Source organism: Piliocolobus tephrosceles, chromosome 21 (genome assembly GCF_002776525.5).
Source record: "Piliocolobus tephrosceles isolate RC106 chromosome 21, ASM277652v3, whole genome shotgun sequence".
Lineage (NCBI taxonomy): Eukaryota > Metazoa > Chordata > Mammalia > Primates > Cercopithecidae > Piliocolobus > Piliocolobus tephrosceles.
In genome coordinates this window covers 11,708,141-11,728,759 of record NC_045454.1, presented here as the reverse complement: position 1 = coordinate 11,728,759, position 20,619 = coordinate 11,708,141, and the positions used below count along the sequence as shown (strand labels likewise).

The 20,619-nt window shown below is 51.0% G+C and overlaps 1 protein-coding gene and 1 non-coding gene across 5 annotated transcripts in view; one reads left to right on the top strand and one right to left on the bottom strand.

Moving 5' to 3' along the window:
* Positions 1 to 9,439: 9,439 nt before the first annotated feature.
* Positions 9,440 to 20,619, top strand: part of HIF3A (hypoxia inducible factor 3 subunit alpha) — a 47,472-nt gene continuing 36,292 nt past the window's right edge. The window contains exons 1-3 of one of the 4 annotated variants that reach the window (XM_026457322.1): positions 9,440 to 9,467; positions 16,247 to 16,437; positions 17,537 to 17,682. In XM_026457322.1, coding sequence (XP_026313107.1) covers positions 9,442 to 9,467; positions 16,247 to 16,437; positions 17,537 to 17,682 — 363 coding nt within the window. In that variant the 5' untranslated portion in view covers positions 9,440 to 9,441. Of the gene's footprint in view, positions 9,468 to 10,736; positions 10,871 to 15,948; positions 16,038 to 16,246; positions 16,438 to 17,536; positions 17,683 to 20,619 lie in introns of those variants that run through there. The other 3 variants (XM_026457323.1, XM_026457325.1, XM_026457324.1) reach the window with 3 other exon arrangements.
* Positions 18,758 to 18,865, bottom strand: LOC111520194. The gene has a single exon (XR_002724591.1). It is a non-coding gene; the product is annotated as a U6 spliceosomal RNA (small nuclear RNA).

Genomic DNA, 20,619 nt, shown 5'->3' with positions numbered 1-20,619 from the left:
TTCAGAAATGCCTTGGCCAAGCGTCGTGGCTCACGCTTGTAATCCCGGCACTTTGGTGGGGCTAAGGCGGGCAGATCACCTGACGTCAGGAGTTCAAGACCAGCCCGACCAACATGGAGAAACCCCATCTCTACTAAAAATACAAAATTAGCCGGGCATGGTGGGACATGCCTGTAATCCCAGCTACTCGGGAGGTTGAGGCAGGAGAATCTCTTGAATCCAGGAGGCAGAGGTTGCAGTGAGCCAAGATCACACCACTGCACTCCAACCTGGGTAACAAGAGTGAAACTCCGTCTCAAAAAAAAAAATGAAATGACGTATGCCTGTAATCCTAGCACTTTGGGAGGCTGAGGTGGGAGGATCACTTGAGCCTAGGAGGTCCAGACCAGCCTGGGCAACATGGCAAGACCCTGTCTCTACAAATAATTTTAAAAATTATCTGAGTGTGGTAGTCTGTGCCTGTGGTCCCAGCTACTCAGGAAGCTTAGGCAGGAGGATCATTTGAGCCCAGGTCAAGGCTGCTGTGAGCTGTGTTCATGCTACTGTACTCCAGCCTGGGTGACAGAGCAAGATCCTCTCTCAAAAGAAGGAAATAGGCCAGGTGCGGTGGCTCACACCTGTAATCCCAGCACTTTGGGAGGCCGTGGTAGGCAGATCTCCTAAGGTCAGGAGTTTGAGACCATCCTGACTAACATGGTGAAACCCTGTCTCTACTAAAAATACAGAAATTAGCCGGACATGGTGGCACATGCCTGTAATCCCAGCTACTCAGGAAGCTGACGGATGAGTATCACTTGAACCCGGGAGGCAGAGGTTGTAGTGATCTGAGTGACTTGACTTGTAGTGAATTGAGATCGTGCCATTGCACTCCAGACTGTGCAACAGAGTGAGACTCCATCTCAAAAAAAAAAAAAAAAGGGAAACAAAGGAAGGAAAGAAGAAGGAAGGAAAAGAAAGGAAGGGAAGGGGAAGGAAGAGAGACAGAGAGAGGAGGAAGGAAGGAAGGAAGGAAGGAAGGAAGGAAAGAAGGAAGGAAGGAAGGAAGGAAGGGAAGGAGGAGGGGAGGGAGGGAACTCTATGAGTCACAGAGAGGTTAAGTAATTTGTTTAAGGTTATGCAGCTGGTAAATGATGGGATTAGAATGCAGGCAGCCTGGCTCCAGAGCCCAGGATCCCAACTACTACAATATAGGAAAACATTGGAGCCCACTTAATGGGGCTGCTGTGACATTCCAATGTGAACAGGAATGCAAAGGACTTAGGACAGCGCTTGGCACCGGACCTGTGCATCATGCTTGGAACTGGTGCTGTTTATTTCCATCACCTGATTCCAAGTTGGCCTTGGCTTGAGTTTGGAGGGATTTTCTGCCCCTGGCAGTGTTCCAGGGGTAGCAGCTGGACTTTTTAAATCCAAGGACCTTATTAGGAGTCAGAGTTGGGCAAGGGGAGACTGGAGATAAAATCCAATCACAAGAGGTAGCTATGAATAGGTCAGAAGCAATTCTCCCCAGCCTTGAGCAGTAGGGAGGATGAGTCAACAGAAGTGAACTCACCCTTCCTCCTTGTTATAGAATTATACATCCATGACTGTACCATGTGACTTTACAGGTCCTCTTGAGTATGTCAAATACATTCCCTGACCCACTGAGGTCAGGGTTGGTCATGTGACTTCCTGTGGCCAATAGGATGTGAGTCACACACAATAAAGACAACCAGACCTGATTGTAAGTAGAATATCCATGAAGATGTGCAGGAGACCGTGGCCAGCGACATTGGCTTATCAGAATTGGGTTCATGCACAGTTCTGAGTGTTTGTTGCTTAATCTTCTTTCCCTGTTGATAAGACAAGCATGTATTCCCCAGTATCCCAAGGCCTATGACTTCCACCTCCAGGCTGCTGCTCATAGGTGGTGCTCACCTGGGCCCTGTAGCTGGAACATCTACTTATGACTTTTCCATGTGGCTGCTTGGACTTCCTCAAATCATGGCAGCTAGGTCCCAGGGGATACAGGACCTAGCTAGATATGGTGCTTCATAGCTAGATACGGTGCTACGAAGAGTGTGGCAGATGACATTTCCTGGAAATGGTCACAGTAGTATTTTGAGTCTCACATGCTCTCCCTTGTGGTAGCTTGCCCCTCCCATCAAAAGGCAGAATATTTTCCTCTTCTTGAAGGTGGGCAGAACTTTGTGATTGCCTTGACGGAGGGGAAAAAAAGGGTGGGGTAGGGGGGCAGAAGTGACACTGCATGCCTGCGTGACTTCCAAGGCTAAGTCATAAAAGCAGACACAGCTTCTGCTTGTCCTTTCCCTTCCCTTCCCTTCTCTCTCTTGGCCTCCCTCTCCCTACCCACTCCTCACCACTGGCCTCTGGGACCTAGCTGCCATGTGAGGAAGCCCAAGCAGCCACATGGAAAAGTCACAAGTAGATGTTCCAGTCACAGGGCCCAGGTGAGGTCCCAGCTGATAGGCAGCATCAACTTCCAGACAGGTGAGTGAGAAAGCTTCAGATCATTTCAGTCCACAGCCTTTTAAGCCACCACAAGGGGTGTCAAGTGCAGCAAAGATGAGCCATCCCTGCTGAGCCCTGCCCAGACTGCAGATCCATAAGCAAAGCAAATCTTTTAATTAGGGTGGTTCATAAACTAGGGAACTTGCAGCTCTTTCCTAGTTGAAGACTTTTCCCTTCATTAAAACCTAACTCAGGCCTGGCACAGTGGCTCATGCCTGTAATCCCAGCACTTTGGGAAGCCAAGGCAGTTGGACCACTTGAGGTCAGGAGTTACAGACCAGCCTGGCCAACATGGCAAAATCCCGTCTCTATGAAAAATACAAAAAAATTAGCCAGGTGTGATGGTGCACACCTGCAGTCCCAGCTACTCTAGAGACTGAGACAGGAGAATCGCTTGAACCGGGGAGATGGAAGTTGCAGTGGGCCAAGACTGCACCACAGCACTCCAGCCTGGGCAACAGAGTGAGACTCTGTCAGAAAAAACAAACAAACAAACACAAAAAACACCTAACTCAGATGTTGCTTTCTTGCTTAAAAGCCTCCCATGTTCCCATCTCCTTCAGAGTAAAAGCCAAAATCTACACTTAATCTAAAAGATCCTTCCTACATGATCTGCCCATACCATGGTTTCCTGTCAATACTGACTCTCTGATCTCTTATCCCACTATACCCATCCACCCCTCTGCTCCAGCCACACTGGCCTCCTTGCTGATTCTAAACTTACCAAGCAAGTCCCACCTCAGTGCCTTTGCACTTGCTGTTCTCCCAGCTCAGAAGGCTCTTCCTCCAGAACTCTATATAGCTCCCACCTCATGTTCAGGTCTTTGCTCAAACGCCACCCTCTCAATAAGTCCTTCCATGACCACACTATTTAAAATTACAACTCCCCTTCCCTCCCCCAAAAATAAATCACTTCCCATCCTTATTCCCTGGGTTCCATTTCTGCAGAGCACTTAGCATAATCTAATGAATTGTGTATTTCACTTATGTTTCTTGTGTATACTCTGTCTGCCCAACTAGAGTGTAAGTTCCATGAGGGCAGGTGAGGGATCTCTATCTGTCTTGGTCACTGCTGTATCCCCAGTGTCTACAACAGTGTCAGGCATATGTTCACCACTCTGTGAATACTTGTTGGTATAAATGGAAGGAATGAATGGATTAATGGGTGCATATATTGTTGGAAGAATAGATCCAAGGGAAAGGAAAGAGGAGGGTGACAGGAAAAGAGCCCAACTCACCTTAAAAACATGAAGGCTTCCATCTGCCAAAGGCAGAAGACACTTAAAAAAAAAATCTTATCTCCACAACCAAATAATCAGCCAACTAAGCAATCACTCTCCAAACCATGTCCCTCTTGACTCCTAAACATTTCTTGTGTCTTCCAACATTTCATTATGAGCAATTTCAAGCATGCAGAAAAGTTGAAGAATTTTACAATGAAAACCCTTATCCCAATCACCTAGACCCCACTCTTAACATTTTACTGTATTTGCTCAATTATATTTCTATACATTTATCCATCCCTCCATCCATCCATCCATCCCTCCATCCTTCCATCCACCCATTACTCCATCCATCCATTCATTACTCCATCCATTCATCCCTCCATCCATCCATTACACCATCCATCCATTACACCATCCATCCACCCACCCATCCACCCATCCTTCCATCCATTATACCATCCATCCATCTATCCATTACACCATCCATCCATCCATTCATCTATTACTCTAGCTTAGTTTTTTTGTTTGCTTGTTTGTTTTTTAGACGGAGTCTCACTCTGTCACCAGGCTGGAGTGCAGTGGTGCGATCTAGGCTCACTGCAACCTCTGCCTCCCTGGATCAAGCAATTCTCCTGCCTCAGCCTCCCAAGTATCTGGGATTACAGGCGCAGGCCACCGCACCCGGCTAATTTTTGTATTTTTAGTAGAGACGGGGTTTCACCATGTTGGCCAGGATGGTCTTGATCTCCTGACCTCATGATCTGCCCGCCTTGGACTCCCAAAGTGCTGGGATTACAGGCGTGAGCCACCATGCCTGGCCCACTCCAGCTTAGCTTTGATGCAGTTAAATGAAAGTTGCAGACACCAGTACACTGTCCCCTAAGTCCTTCAGAGTGTCTGTCAGTATTTGTTTACCATTCTTTATTTCCTGTTTTGAGGTAAAGTTTATATACAAGATGTGCAAATCTGAAGTGTGCCATTCACTAAGTTTTGACAAATTTATATACCCGTGTAACCCAAATTTCTGTCAAGATAAAGAAGCACTCCCCTGATGTTTTTCCCACTATACAATAGCCTTACTTGTTCTGGAACTTCATTTAAATGAAATTGCATAATACATTCTTTTCTGTGTCTAGCTTCTTTCGCTCATCGTAAGGTTTTTGAGAATCATCCATGATGTATGTGTATCAACAGTTCATTTTTTTTTCTTGCTGATGGTATTCACTGCATGAGCATACCACAATTTGCTTATCCATTCTACTAATGATGAACCTCAATATCTCTTCAGTCCATCCCCTTTCCTTCATCTCCATGGCCCCTTCCCTGGCCCAGGCATCTCTTATTTGCACCCAGGTCACCACCCCAGCCCAGCCTCCTTCTTGTTCTCTGATCTCTAATATCACTCCCTCTCATTCACCTTCCAGAGGAATTTGTTTTGTTTTGTTTTGTTTTGTTTTTTGAGACGGAGTCTCGCTCTGTCGCCCAGGCTGGAGTGCAGTGGCCGGATCTCAGCTCACTGCAAGCTCCGCCTCCTGGGTTTACGCCATTCTCCTGCCTCAGCCTCCCGAGTAGCTGGGACTATAGGCGCCCACCACCTCGCCTGGCTAGTTTTTTGTATTTTTTAGTAGAGACGGGGTTTCACCGTGTTAGCCAGGATGGTCTCGATCTCCTGACCTCGTGATCCGCCCATCTCGGCCTCCCAAAGTGCTGGGATTACAGGCTTGAGCCACCGCGCCCGGCCTTGTTTTGTTTTTTAATACAGGGTTTCTGTCACCCAGGCTGGAGCATATGGCAGGATCATAGCTCACTGCAGCCTCAACTTCCTGGGTTCAATCAATCCTCCTTCCTCAGCCTCCTGAGTAGCTGAGACTACAGGTGCATAATCACTATGCCCAGTTAACTTTTAAATATTTTTCAGAGATGGGCTCTCACTATGTTGCTCAGGCTTGTCTCAAACTCCTGGCCTCAAGCAATCCTCCTGCCTTGGCCTCCCAAACCTGGAATTACAGGTGTGAACTACCACACCCAGCTCCCAGAGGAATCCTTAGTGTTGTGTTCTGTCCTGCTCAAAACTCTGCCATGGCTCCCCAGTGCTCCCTGGGGAATGCCCGAGAGTCTTTAATGGCTTTCAGACTTGGTTTGATCTCACTCCCATGCACCCCTCCACCAACACTTCCTATCTCCTCTCTTTATACTCCAGGCTGCAACCATAGTCTATCTGTCAGTTCCCTCAATGTACCAAGCTCTCTTTTGCCTCCAAACTGTTGTATTCTCTTCCCTTTGCCTACAGTACTTTCCCCCCAGCCCTCTCATTCATGTATTTATTTATTTTAGAGATGAGGTCTCACTCTGTTGCCCAGACTGGAGTGCAGTGGCACAATCATAGCTCACTGCAGCCTCCAGCTCCTGGGCTCAAGCAATCCTCCCGTCTCAGCCTCCCAAGTAACTGGGAATATAGGTGCACACCACCATGCCTGGCAAAGTTAAAAAAAAAAAAATTAGGAGATGGAGGCTGGGCACAGTGGCTCATGCCTCTTATCCCAGCACTTTGGGAGGCTGAGATGGGCAAATCACCTAAGGTCTGGATTTTGAGACCAGTCTGGCCAACATGATGAAACGCCGTCTCTACTAAAAAGACAAAAATTAGCCGGGTGTGGTGGCAGGTGCCTGTAATCCCAGCTACTCAGGAGGCTGAGGCAGGAGAATTGCTTGAACCTGGGAGGCAGAGGTTGCAGTGAGCCAAGATCACGCCAGTGAACGCCAGCCTAGGCGACAAGATCGACACTCAGTCTCAAAAAATAAATAAACACATACATAAATAAAATAAAAATTAAGAGATGGGATCTTGCTGTGTTGCCCAGGCTGGTCTCAAACTCCTAGGCTCAAATGATCCTCCCCGCTTAGCCTCCTGAGTCTTTGGGATTACAGGTGAGAGCCACTGAACTCGGCTGTACCCAATCCTCTCTCTTCTTGCCTCTCTGTTATTCTTCCTCAAGTCTGCATCCAAATGTCCCTTCCACAATAAACCTTTCTGACAACCCTGATAGGAGGGTGAGGCGCTTCAACCAAGCTCCCACAGTTCCTGGCAGCTCAGACCACTCTACATTTTAATATTAAAAGGTCTTAAATTCCCCCTTAACTTCAGTTCCAGGTACAAAACTTGTCTCTTCAGACAAACAAGAACACATCCTTTAGCAAAAATTGGAAACCATTTCAACGGACAGATTTCCCTTATTGCCTTAGCTGCTGGGAACCTCTGAGTGAAGTTTAATGCTATCCTACATCACAGAGAGACACCTGTTGCATCTCTATATATAAAGTGTTAGTTCTATTTTAATGTTTGTTGAACTAGTGCCAGCTTTTCTTGGGCACTGTAAATCCCTCCGATTGACTCTCTGCTACGACTCCCTCATGCCAAAATCAATGAGTTCTTCTCTTCCACTCAATCTATCATCCAACGACTGCCCCCTCCAAACTCTTCCAACACACTCACTGGAACTCTTGTTGCCTTGTTAACAATCACGCCCCTTCCTCGGTTTGTCCCTTGAACATTTCTTCTACTCCGTGTCTTTACTTAAACCCTGACAAACTCTAAGAACATGGCTTCCTCTGCAGCCCCTTCTACTATTTATTTATTAAGAGACCGAGTCTCACTCTGTCACTCAGGCCAGAGTGCAATGGCACGATCTCGGCTCACTGCAACCTCTGCCTCCTGGGTTCAAGCGATTCTCCTGCCTCAGCCTCCCGAGTGGCTGGGATTACAAGGGTGTGCCACCACGCCCGGCTAATTTTTGTATTTTTAGTAGAGACGGAGTTTCACCATGTTGGCCAGGCTGGTCTTCAACTCCTGACCTCAGGTGATCTGCCCACCTCAGCCTCCCAAAATGCTGGGATTACAGGCATGAGCCACCATGGTCAGCACCCCCTTTATAATTCAGACTGCTCCTTTTCTAACATCCTACATGCCTCCATACTGAGGGTTGAGAGTTAGTTTCTCTATATATCAAGATTCTCTTGGGTGCAAGCATCTAAAATCCATTCAAACTAATCTAAGCACAAAGCAAATAAGGCAATAGTGAATGAAGCAATATTTGACAAGAGCAAAGCAAAAAAACAAAACAAAACAATAAAGCCCATCGTGGGTTTCATTTGAAAATCCAAGAATTAAACTGGAGTTCAGGTATGGCTGGATCCAGGCACTCAAGTACTGGGGCCAAAACTGCCTTTCACAGTCGTTCATTTCTGCACAATCTCTTTTGCACTGAACCTCATCTCATAAGGCCTCTCTTCTCTTTGTGGCAGTGTGAGCCCCATCTGCTCCATCTGCTCAGCAATTCCAGCAGAAATAGAAAAACCTATTTCCTGATGGTTGCAGCAAATGTCTCAGGGTTGATTCTCATTGGGCTAAATTAGGTAACATGCCTTCCCTGAACCAATCACTGTGGCCAGGGAAGCAGACTCAACTGATTAGCCAGGTCTGGATCCTGTGTCCATCCCTGGAGCTGGTGAAGGCGGAGCAGTGGCTAAACCCTATTCAAATTAAATAGATGAAGAGGAGAGAGAAGTGGTTTCCCAAAAGAAAACAGAGTGGGGTACTGGGGTGAGCCGGGGAGCCGTGTGGATTCCTGGAGGAAGAGTGCTCTAAGCTGTGGGAACAACAGCAAGTGCAAAGGCCCTAAGGTGAGCAACTTGCCTGGTAAGTTCAAGGTTCAACAAGGCCACTTCTGCTATAGTATCCTTCCCTGCCAACCAAATGCAGAATAGTGGTCCAACACACACACACACACATACACACACAGTTCCTTATCCAACTGTAATTCTTTCATTATTGCTAGATAACTTTGTACCTCTCCCTTCATAGTTGACTATTTAAACAAACAAACAAACAAAAAAACTATTTCTCGGCTCTTTTTTAAAGTAGATGTGATTGAGTTAAAACATATTTACTTGACATAGGCTTAATTATTCATCAGTGAGGACCTGAAAAGGGAGTCAGAAAGGCCAAGAGGTTAGGGTGGAGTAGAGTGGGTGGGGGAAGGTAAGCTGGGGTGCAGAGGGTGCAGACTGGGGGAACGGAGGGCGAGGTGGGGTATGGGACAGGGCGGCAGGGAGGAGCTGGGGAGTGAGAGGGAAGGGTAGGTGCCAGAGGGCCAGGGATTGGGTAACTGGGGTGGGGTTGGGAGTTGGAGGGTGGGGAGAGGAAGTAGGGTACTCTGTGAATACCTTAGAAGGGATAGAGGAGGCTAGGGGGTTGGAAGGGGTGGAATTGGGAGGTCGGAAGGGCCCAACTGGGGTTAGGAAATGGAAAGGTGAGAGGAGGTGGGGGTTAGAGGCTGGGGACTGGGGTGCAGAGAGCAGAGTGAACTGGGTGGGTTCAGAAGAGTACTGGCGTTGGCACTTTAGAGGCTGGGCCAGAGAAGGCGCGGCCAGCCGACGGTGCGGGCTACACTGCCTAGGAAATCCGCGGCGAGAGGCGTGGTTGGGGGGTGTGTATTACACGGTATCACCCACCTTGCCTTTCCAAGTCTTTTCCCCTGGTTCCGCCTCCTTTTCAGGAGTGACATACCCTTCGCCCAATCAGAGCTGCGGGCCTGGCGCGGCACAGCCAACCGCGCGGCGTGGGGAGGAGCTGGGGAGGGGGCTCGCAAGGCCAGGGGAGGGGGCTACGGGCCTTCGAGGGCTCCGGAGCGGCGACCGGCGAGCCATGGCGCTGGGGCTGCAGCGCGCAAGGTACTGAAGTTCGGGGGCAGGAGTTCTGGGAATTGGGGGGCTCTCCTCCTGGAGACCCCTGAGCTGGATTGTGGGGAGGCGGTTCGCGGGTGCGAAACAAGAACGCCCCGGGACGCGCAGATAGAGGCACATCCCCGCCGCACTCTCCACCCTTAGAAACTGCAGGGGTGGGGGATTCCCTGCGTCTCTGGCTGGCCCGCCCCTCTGGCCAAGAGCGGCTTCGGGGTCCCCGATTTTTTGTTACCCAAGGCTCGCTTACCCTTCTGGTTGGGGGTGGAACTTGGGATTCCTGATAAATTAGGGGTGATTGCATTTGAGCAGTCCCCAGGCTTCTGCGGGAGGACTCCCTCCACATATTGATCCCTCTGGCCTCTGAACTCCCCAAATTGAGGGTATTCTTTTCCACCAGGTCCCTGGGATCCTAGGAGATATGGAATACCCCTAAATTGAGCCTTCCCACATATAGGGAGTCCCTTGAAATGGCATTCATCTCCTGAGTTCAAGTGAGGAGAGAGCTCCTCTGATAGTACCCTTCCTGACACAGTCTCCTAAACGTTGGGTTTCCCTAGAAATGGGCAGAGGGGAACCCCTTTCAGAAGCCGTCTGGGACCCTTCCTAAGAGACTTTTTGTATCCTTTCAAAAGCCAGAGTCACTCCCTTAAATAACAGGGAAACAAGCTGGACCCACTTCCCAAAGTCCAGCCCCTCATCTCACCCCTCCACCCCCATCCTGAGAGACAGGGGAGCCTCATTCAAGCTTTATTTTGGGGGAGATTCCATGGCGGGGTGCTGTGAGCCTGCAGGCTGTGATGGGAGCGCCCCCTGCCTCAGTGCTCAGCTGGGGTCATCCCGGGCGGAGGGTGGGTTTCTGGGTTCACCTCCCAGCAGGTGCAGCTCTGCTGGAACACAAGGAACCTGCGCCCTGGGGCCGCTGCCATGGGGTCTTATCTGGCCATGTTCTCATGAGACTCTGGAAAATGTTCTAGGTCCTCAGCTTTCCCTGTCCAATGTGAGGCACCCAGTAAGCCTCACCCCCTTCCCTCCTCCCGGGCTTCTCAGGCCTGATTGGATCCGTGCACACCCCATGTTTCTAACCGCCCCCATCCTCTCCCCCTCCCCCACTCTATTCCAGGCCCTGGCTCTGGGCCTACCAGGGAACTCCATCCCACCCTTTTTGGGCCAGCTGTCGACCCGCCCTTCTCAGCGCCCCCTCCTGGCTGGGTGGGGGCCCCTCTTGGCTGAGCTGGGGTGCCCCCCCTCCCCACCCAAGGCCGGCCCTTTCCTGTGGAGTCATCTCACCGCTGCGCGCCACCCACTCGTAACTCGCACCCGGGTCCTGGCTGCGCTGCGTCCCCTCCTGCATCCCCTGGATGGCCCTTCAGGCAAAGGGGGCCTGGGCGATGGTGAGTGGGCCCCCCAAATCCCCTTTCCCCCTTCCCTTCCTCTAGCTGGGGCTGGCTGCCATCCCACTGTGGGCAAGGATGCTCTTGGGAAGTCCCTGGTGGGTACGGCTTGCAGCCCAGAGTGTCTTGTGAGGTACAAGGTTCCCGGAGAAAATAGGATTTGGGGGACCGGCACCCCACCAGATTACCATGTCCTTGGGAACAAGCAGAGTCAGGGGGCAGAGAGGCTCCCACAGACCCTCATGCCAAGTCCCTTTGCAAACCCAAACCCTGCCTCTAGTCTGTCAGGACAGCTCTGGGCAGTGCCAAGAGGCATCCTTGCCCAGCTACGACCTAAGCCCCCACCCACCAAATCCTCTGTGCTTTTCGTAAGACCCCCCAGTACCCAGCTGAGTGTGAGAAGAGAAAATCCCAGAAGTAGCCCCTGAATGTGGGGCAGGGACTCCCTGCTTTTATTATGCCTTCCTCACGGGTGGCAAGTTCTTCAGGGCAGCGACGAGGTGAGCTTCTCTCCTTCCTGGTTGGAGGGGGCACTGGGCCCCAACCCCCATTCTCAGGCCTCACCCTGAGCCCTCCAGGCCCTGGCCCCACCCCCTGTTCTTGGCTGGAACACGGAGAAAGGGTGGCAGGGTTCCAGCTGCACGTCCCAAGCTGGGAAGAGTGCCAGGGGGCTGGACCAGGGCTGGGCATGGGGCCAGCTGGGGCGATCTGGAGGCAGCAGGGGTGTGACGGGGGAAGGGACCGAGGCTGCTAGGCAAAAGAGGGGCAGGGCAGGGGCCCCTTGGGCGGTGGGCACACCTGCCAAGAGCACAGGCCCCAAACTCAGGGTTCTAATCCCTTCTCACCCACTTGCTGGTGGTGTGGACTTGTGTCAGTGACTGCTGCTCTGAGCCTCAGTTTCAGATCCTGGAAATACGGGGAGGCAGGGCGCCGTGGCTCAGGCCTGTTATTCCAGCACTTTGGGAGGCTGAGGTGGGCAGATTGCTTGAGTTCGAGGTGGGCCTGGGCAATATGGCAAAATCTCATCTATACTAGAAATACGCAAATCAGCCAGGCATGGTGGTGAGTGTCTGTAGTCCCAGCTACTCAGGAGGCTGGGGTGGGAGAATGGCTTGAGCCTGAGAGGCAGAGGTTGTAGTGAGCCAAGATCAGGCCCCTGCACTCCAGCCTGGACAACAGAGCCAGACCTTGTCTCCAAAAAAAAAAAAAAAAAAAAAAAGCAAAGAAAACTGGGCATCACACTCCCTTTCCACCATCCCAGATCAAGATGAGGAGCCAGTAGTGAGGAAGCAGATGGTGGGGGGCAGAACACCCAATAGGTGTGCCACAAAGTGAGTTCAAGTCAGAGTAGACAGACCTGGTTTGAATCCCGGCTCTGCTACTAAAAGCCGTGTGGCTTCAGGCAAGTTTCATCACCTCTTTGGGCTGCCTTCCTCATCCGGAAAGTGGGGAAAGTCATTGCAGGAACATGGTCAGACTCACTGAGAAGTGGTTAAACACAGTTCAGTGTCGATGGAGGGCGCTGGGTTACTTGGGCTGGGGATACCATTGCTCCGACTCTCGGTTTCTGCCTCTTTAAAGGAGAAATCACTTCTCCTGCTCAATAGGGTTGTAGTAAGGACTCAATGGAGTCTAGCTCCGTGAGTGTTCAACACACTAATGTATCATTATTATAGTGTCACTGTTAGTCAGTCCTCCCTTTAAGATGCTTGCGTAAAAACCATGTAGGTAATTGCATGCACATACCACACTATGGGGCGTGTAGGGTAACCCACAGGTTACTCTAAAGCCCAAGAAGCTCCTAAGCCCATGCTTTCCACCTCTGACATGCACAGAGGGAGAATAAGAAGTCTAACCTTGGCGGGGCCTGGTGGCTCATGCCTGTAATCCTAACATTTTGGGAGTCCTAGGCAGGCAGATCACCTGAGGTCAGGAGTTCGAAACCAGCCTGGCCAACATAGTGAAACCCTGTCTCTACTAAAAATATAAAAATTACCCAGGCGTGGTGGCAGGCGCCTGTAATCCCAGCTACTCAGGAAGCTGAGGCAGGAGAATCGCTTGAACCTGGGAGGCGGAGGTGACAGTGAGCCGAGATCGAGCCCCTGCACTCCAGCCTGGGCGACAGAGCACGATTACGTTCACACAGCTTGTAAGTCGTCACACACCTTATAAATAGTGGAGCTTGTAAGTAGTGGAGTTTATAAGTAGTAGAGTCAGGATTGGAACCCTGAGCCAGAGGAACTAGCCTCCAGTCTGTGAAATGGGAAAGACCCACACTTCCCAGTAGAACATCCAGAGGGCAGGCTGGGAGTTGGAAGGAGGGTCCCTCCGCAGCCACCAGCTGGCTCCTTCTATGGAAGAAGCAGCCCAGCCACAGAGGATTACAGAGCCCAGCTGCCTGGGAGGTGGGGCGCTGGCCACACCTCCCTGCCGGTTCCCACTCCCTGTTCCCTCTGTCGGGCCCCCAGCACCGTGAGGCCCTCTCACCCCCACCCTCTGGGCAGGAAGACAAACAGGGCTGGAACAGAACAGGACGGCATGTCCTCTCAGGCAGACAGGACTGAGGCCCCTGCCCCCACCAGCCAGGAGGGAGGGGGCGGGGACAGGGGCCGTATCTCCCCTGCTCCAACCCTCCATCCAGCCTGCCCTCCTGTGTGCCTCCCACCCTGCTGTACTGAGGATTTTCTTTTCCTTCTGTCTGCAGACAGGAAAATATCCCCTCACCCTGGGTGGTGGGGCTACAGGTCTCTTGCCTGAGGCTGGGGTTGATGCCGTCCCAGAAGCCGCCTCTGCTCTTGAATTTAGGAAGGGACAGTGACCCCTCCTAGAGGTTCTGCTTCCCTCGGATGGGTCCCAAGGAGGGGATGAGAAAAAGCCTGAAACTCACTGCCCAGATTCAAATCCCAGCTCCGCCAGTTGTTGGTTTTGGGGCTCCTTGGGCAAGGACTTCACCTTTCGGTCTCAGTTTCCCCATTGTAAAGTGGAAGTTTAAAGTGTCCCCCTCCGCTGGGCACGGTGGCTCCTGCCTGTAATCCCAGCACTTTGGGAGGCTGAGGTGGGCAGATCACTTGAGGTCAAGAGTTTGAGATCAGCCTGGCCAACATGACGAAACCCCGACTCTACTAAAAATACAAAAATTAGCCGGGCGTGGCGGCAGATGCCTGTAATCCCAGCTACTCGGGAGGCTGAGGGAGGAGAATTGAACCCAGGAGGCGGAGGTTGCAGTGAGCCAAGATCGTGCCATTATACTCCAGCCTGGACGACAGAGGGAAACTCCATCTCAAAAAAAAAAAATTTTTTTTTAATTAAAAAAATAAAAAAAAAATAAAATGCCTCCCTCCTAGGGGTCCCCTGAGGATTGGATGAATACATATAGAATACATAGTACAGTGGCAAGCACACAAATGCTTAGCAAATGACAGCTGCCTATTACTAATGGTAACATTTATCAATATTATAAATGTAGATGAGACTATATATACAATATACTAGATGTAATACATCATATAATCATTTTTTATTTTTTCTATTTTTGCTAATTTGTTTTTTGTCTTTTTTTTTCGGTTTTTGTTTTTGTTTATGTTTGTTTTTTTTTTTTTTTTTTTTTTGAGATGGAGCCTTGCTCTGTCATCCAGGCTGGAGTGCAGTGGTGAGATCTCGGCTCACTGCAACCTCCGCCTTCCAGGTTCAAGCGATTCTCCTGCCGCAGCCTTTCGAGTAGCTGGGACTACGAGGCGCCCGCCACCATGCCCGGCTAATTTTTCGTATTTTTAGTAGAGACAGGGTTTCACCGGTTAGCCAGAATGGTCTCAATCTCCTGACCTCGTGATCCACCGGCCTTGGCCTCCCAAAGTGCTGGGATTACAGGCGTGAGCCACCGCGCCCGGTCTGTTTTTTGTCTTTTTTTAGACACAGAGCTGTCGCCCAGGCTGGAGTGCAGGGACACAATCATAGCTCACTGTAACCTTGAACCTGGGTTCAAGTGATCCTCTGTCTCACCCTCCAAATTATAGCCGCTTCCGGCTGTAATTTTGTATGAAAGTAAAGAAGCCGGGCGTGGTGGCTCACACCTGTAATCCCAGAATTTGGGGAGGCCATGGTGGGAGGATCACTTGAGTTCAGGAGTTCAAGACCAGCCTGGACAACAAAATGACACATTGTCACTACAAAAAATACAAAAATTAGCTGGGTGTGCTGGTGCACACCTGTGGTCCCAGCTACATAAGAGGCTGAGGCTGGAGGATGGCTTGAGCCTAAGATGTTGAGGCTGCAGTGAGCCATATTCATGCCATTGCACTCCAGCCTGGGCAACAGAGTGAGAGCCTATCTCAAAAAAAAGAAAGAGAAGAAAAGAAAAAAGAAAAGAAAAGAAAAGAAAAGAAACTTTGGGTTCAGACAGACCTGGAGTTTGATTTTGAAGACAGTGGCAGAAACAGGGAGAAGAGCTAAAATCTGGACATAAACCCAGGCCCATAGAGAGAGAGAAAATTTGAGAGTTTAGGTAGACCATTGTTTAAAGGCAGGCTTCCCTATTTGTGGGCAGGCAGTGCACCTGTCTGAGCCTCCCTGTCCTCATCTGTTCAGTGGGGCGTTACCAACTTCCTTTTGGGTTGCCTGAGCATTAGACGGGTTAACGTAAGTTTCGCGCTTGGCACTGGGAGTGACAAAATAGTAAAAGCTGGATAAGCGGCAGATATTTCCCATAAAACGACCCTTATTCTTCCAACCCCATATGCAAAATGTAGGTATTTGAAGTGGATTACAGGGCAGGGTGAGTGGTAAACAGAACAGGTTGCTTTGCTGTGTCACCCTGGCGGGTCCCTGCCCCTTTTAGGGCCCCTGTTCGTGGTTCGTCGTTAGACTTTGAGATCTATGTTCCAAGATTCACAGGATGGCTCAGTTGAGGTAAAAGGGCAGAGGAGGAGATTCTGGGAAACTGTAGGGCAGGGGGCCTGGGAGGCTGTAGGCCTCTCCTTCGTGGGCCCTCCCTTCTCTGGCCCCGGGCCAGCTCAGCCAGCCCTCTCCCAGCAGGGGCCCTCCCTGTCCCCCAGGCGTCCCTAGCCCGGGAAATAAACTGCAGATAAGTCAGGGAGGGGACAGAGCGGCCCTAGGCGCGCCACGGAAAGGAGCGAGGCGCAGGAGGCAGCATGGACTGGCAAGGCCACAGGTAAAATCAGGGCTAGGAGGGCTCGACAGTGTAGCCCTCCCAGGCCCAGAGAGTGCCGCGAACTCGACAGGGCCACACATCGAGGCCTGCGCAGCTGCGGCCCAGCCCTCCACGAGCCCCGGCCCCAGGTGGCAGCTCCCCACGTGCTCGTCCTGTCCTCCTCTTGTCTTTCCCGAGTCACCACCAGTGAACGCTGCCCATGCCCTCAGGTCGACCACCGAGCTGCGCAAGGAAAAGTCCCGGGATGCGGCCCGCAGCCGGCGCAGCCAGGAGACCGAGGTGCTGTACCAGCTGGCGCACACGCTGCCCTTCGCACGCGGCGTCAGCGCCCACCTGGACAAGGCCTCCATCATGCGCCTCACCATCAGCTACCTGCGCATGCACCGCCTCTGCGCCGCAGGTGAGCCCCGCCCGCGGGAATTCCCGTCTTGGCCAGGCCCCGCCCACATCCCATGGAGGCCCCTCCTCCGGGAAGCCGTATTCTGACAAAGCCCCGCCCCCCTGGAATCCACTTCCCAGGGGAGGCCCCGCCCCCTTTGAGTTACTGGCGTGCTGGGAGTCCCGCCCCCTTAGAAGTCGATCACTGGTGAGGTCCCGCCCACTGAAATGCGCCCTTTGGAAGCCCCGCCTCCTTGGGACTCGCAGAGAATCCTCTAACCCTTCAATCCTTAGGATTTCATCCTCTCGGAGACTCTCCCAGATGGATAGGCACTGGTCTCTCATAATACATCCACTGGGAGGCTACGCCGCCCAACTTTTCATTGCTGAACCTGAGAGTCCCTTGTCCCTTCCCCACCCCTCTAGTTCTACATCACTTGTTCTTTTAGTAGGCATCTCCTTGAATTTCCACCCAGTTAGAATTGCACCCTGCAGCGGGCTTTGCCACGCACGCACACACACACACATACACTCACACATAAACCCCATGGAATCCCAGGACCCTGAAAGTGGGGGAAGTAGCATTAGTCTCTGGGAGGCTCTGCCCATTTGACTTCCCTGCCCCATAGAATTTTACTTTTCTTGGAGGCTTTACCCCCTTAGAAGTCTGTCCTCTGGGAGCCCCTGCTTCTCTGGAGTTCTGTCCCTCTGGAACATCCTGCCCTCCATGAGTGTTGAACCCCTTCGAGGCTTCCCCATCAGCTCTGTATTACAATTCCCCCTAGGCCCTGGCCCCTTCATATTTTGACCCTGGGGAGTTCCATCCACTTAGAATTCTGTCCTCTTAGGAGGCCCACCCACATCCTTAGAATTCTGTTCCCTTGGGAGACTCCTACTTAGAATTCTGCCCCCCTGGGAGGCCCTGCTTCTAATTCCAGCGCTTCTTGGTCCTGCTTTCTTCCTTGGGAATCCAGGTCACTAGGATGTACCCCCACTCCCTCGGGGGTGCATGTAAGTTTCTCTGAATGAGGCAAGGCAGAGGGAGGCTAGCCCAGGGTCAGTCCATAATTCAGTCCATAACTGACGAGAGATGCCCCCATCCCCCCCGCCCCGGGCACCAGGGGAGTGGAACCAGGTGGGAGCAGGGGGAGAACCACTGGATGCCTGCTACCTGAAGGCCCTGGAGGGCTTCGTCATGGTGCTCACCACCGAGGGAGACATGGCTTACCTGTCGGAGAATGTCAGCAAACACCTGGGCCTCAGTCAGGTGAGAGGAGCTCCTGGCTCTGTGCCTGGCCCTGTACTGGTGATGCTGGGGATACAGTGGTGACCAGGACAGCCATAGCCCTACCTTTATGGGACTCACAGTACAAAGGGGATATAGGTATGTCACTAGACAGGAAGACCCAGAATGGTCAGGGCTGGGATGGGACAGTCTAGGGGGCTGTGGGAGCACAGGGGTGGGGTGTACCTGACCCAGCCTGGGTGGGAATGGAGGGCTTCCTGGAGAAGACGTCTGAGCTGAAATCTGAAGCACTTAGCTGGTCAAAGGGGTATGGAGAATGGATGGGATCAGTGAAGATCAGGAATGTACATGGCAGAGGGAACAGAGGAGGCAGAGGCCAAGAGGTGAGAAAGAAACAGAATAATTTGGGGAAATAAATAAGTTGGCCACGTGCAGTGGCTTACACCTATAATCCTAGCACTTTGAATGGCCAAGATGGGAGGATAGCTTAAGTTCAGGAGTTCAGTGTTTCACCTGGGCAACATGGCAAAACCCTGTCTCCACCAAAAATACAAAAAATTTGCCGGATGTGCTGGCACATGCCTATGGTGCCAGCTACTTGGGAGGCGGGGGTGGGAGGATCATGTGAGCCTGGGAGGTGGAAGTTGCAGTGAGCCAAGATCACACCAGTACACTACAGCCTGGGTGACAGAGCAAGACCCAGTCTCAAAAACAAACAAACAAACAAAAACAAGTGTATGCTTCTAGGTGCAGAGTGCAATAGGAGAAGCGGAGAGACAGAAGGCTAGAGAGGTCGTCAGGGTAGCCTGTGGCCAAATGTAAGGCCAAATTAGCTTTATCTCCAGGACCCTGGGGAGCTATAGAAGGATTTTAAGCAGTGGAGAGGTTGTGCCAGAGAGGTAGAATCAGATTTACATTTTTGAAAGATCCTCTAGATACAGCATGGAGGTAGATTTGGAGGGAGTGAGATCAGAGGTTGAGAGATCAGCAATGGGTAGATGCCAATCTCAGGTGGGAGAAGAGGAACAGTGGCAGGGGCCATGGGGATGGAAAGATAGGAACAAGAGACATTTAGAAAGTAGAACTTACTTTTTAAATTAACATGGAAAGCTTCATGCATTTGCATATCATCCTTGCACAGAGGCCATGCTAATCTTCTCTGTATTATTCCAGTTTTTAGCATACGTGCTGCCTAAGTGAGCATAGAAAGTAGAAGTAATTTTAATTCATCCTTACAGCAAGGCCTACGAGAGAGTTCCCATTCTTTTTTTTTTTATTTTTTATTTTTATTTTTATTTTATTTTATTTTTTTTTTGAGACAGAGTCTTGCTCTGTCGCCCAGGCTGGAGTGCAGTGGCCGGATCTCAGCTCACTGCAAGCTCCGCCTCCCGGGTTTACGCCATTCTCCTGCCTCAGCCTCCCGAGTAACTGGGACTACAGGCGCCTGCCACCTCGCCCGGCTAGTTTTTTGTATTTTTAGTAGAGACGGGGTTTCACCGTGTTAGCCAGGATGGTCTCGATCTCCTGACCTTGTGATCCGCCCGTCTCAGCCTCCCAAAGTGCTGGGATTACAGGCTTGAGCCACCGCGCCCGGCTTCTTTTTTTTTTTAATCTCACATAAATGGGCACAATAGTTGGTATCTGTTCCTTTTCTCTGCCTCGTTACCCCACTCCTGGTACCAATTTCTCTGTTAGTGTGAGTGAGCCTTTTTGGACCCAGAGAGATGAATGTCCTGAGGTCCCAAAGCTAGGAAGTGGCACAGCCAGGATTCGACTCCAGCTACAAGAGATGTCAGAGGAGCGAGATCTCCCTCTTTCCCTATTCACCAGCACCAGCACCACTCACATGGTGAGCCAATAGGGTCCACCTTCATCTGTGTCCCCGCCTCCCAGCACCAGGCTCATTTCCTAAACTGAAATGAAGAGTTGGGTTTTTGGCCTGCCAGACAAGTGTGATTTGAATGGAGTCTCATCTCAGGGCCTTGTGCTTACTGTTCCCTCTTTCTGGAATACTCTTACTGCAGGGGGCCACAAGGCCACCTCACTTGCTTCGTTCAGCAGTCTTTTTAAATGTCACCTCTTCAAAGAAACTGTCTAGACCACTGTCTCTAAAGCAGCCTCCTGTCATTGCGTCACCTTGTCCTGCTTTTGTTTTCTTCATGTTACTTGTTATATTGTTATTACCTGTTCTTTCATTCACTGTCTGTCTCACCCCACTGGCCAGTAAGCTCTTCAAGGCAGGGATTTGTGTGTGTGGTCACTGTGTCCATACCATTTAGAAGAGCCAGGTGTGGTAGCTCCCACCTATAATTCCAGTACTTTGGGAGGCCAACATGGGAGGATTGCTTGAGCTCGGGAGTTTGAGACTAACCTGGGCTACATGGTGAGACCCCCATCTCTATTTAAAAAAATTTTTTTTTTAATTAGCCGAAAGCTGGATGTGGTGGCTCACGCCTATAATCCCAGCACTTTGGAAGGCCAAGGCAGGCAGATCACTTGAGTCAGGAGTTCGAGACCAGCCTAGCCAATATGGTGAAACCCCACCTCTACTAAAAATACAAAAAGTAGCCGGATGTGGTGGCACATGCCTATAATCCCAGCCACTCGGGAGGCTGAGGTGGGAGAATCGCTTGAACCAGGGAGGTGGAGGTTGCAGTGAGCCAAGATTGCACCATTGCACTCCAGCCTGGGCAACAGAGCGAGACTCCATTTCAAAAATATATATATATATATATACATATATATGTATCCAGGTGTGGTGGCATGTGACTGTGGTCCCAGCTACTGAGGAGGCTGAGGTGGGAGGATCAGATTGCTTGAGCCCAGGAGGTTGAGGCTGCGGGAAGTTATGATCGCACCACTGCACCATTGCACTCCAGCCTGGGCAACAGAGCAAGACCCGTCTCAAAAAATAGATAGATAGATAGATAGATAGATAGATAGATAGATAGATAGATA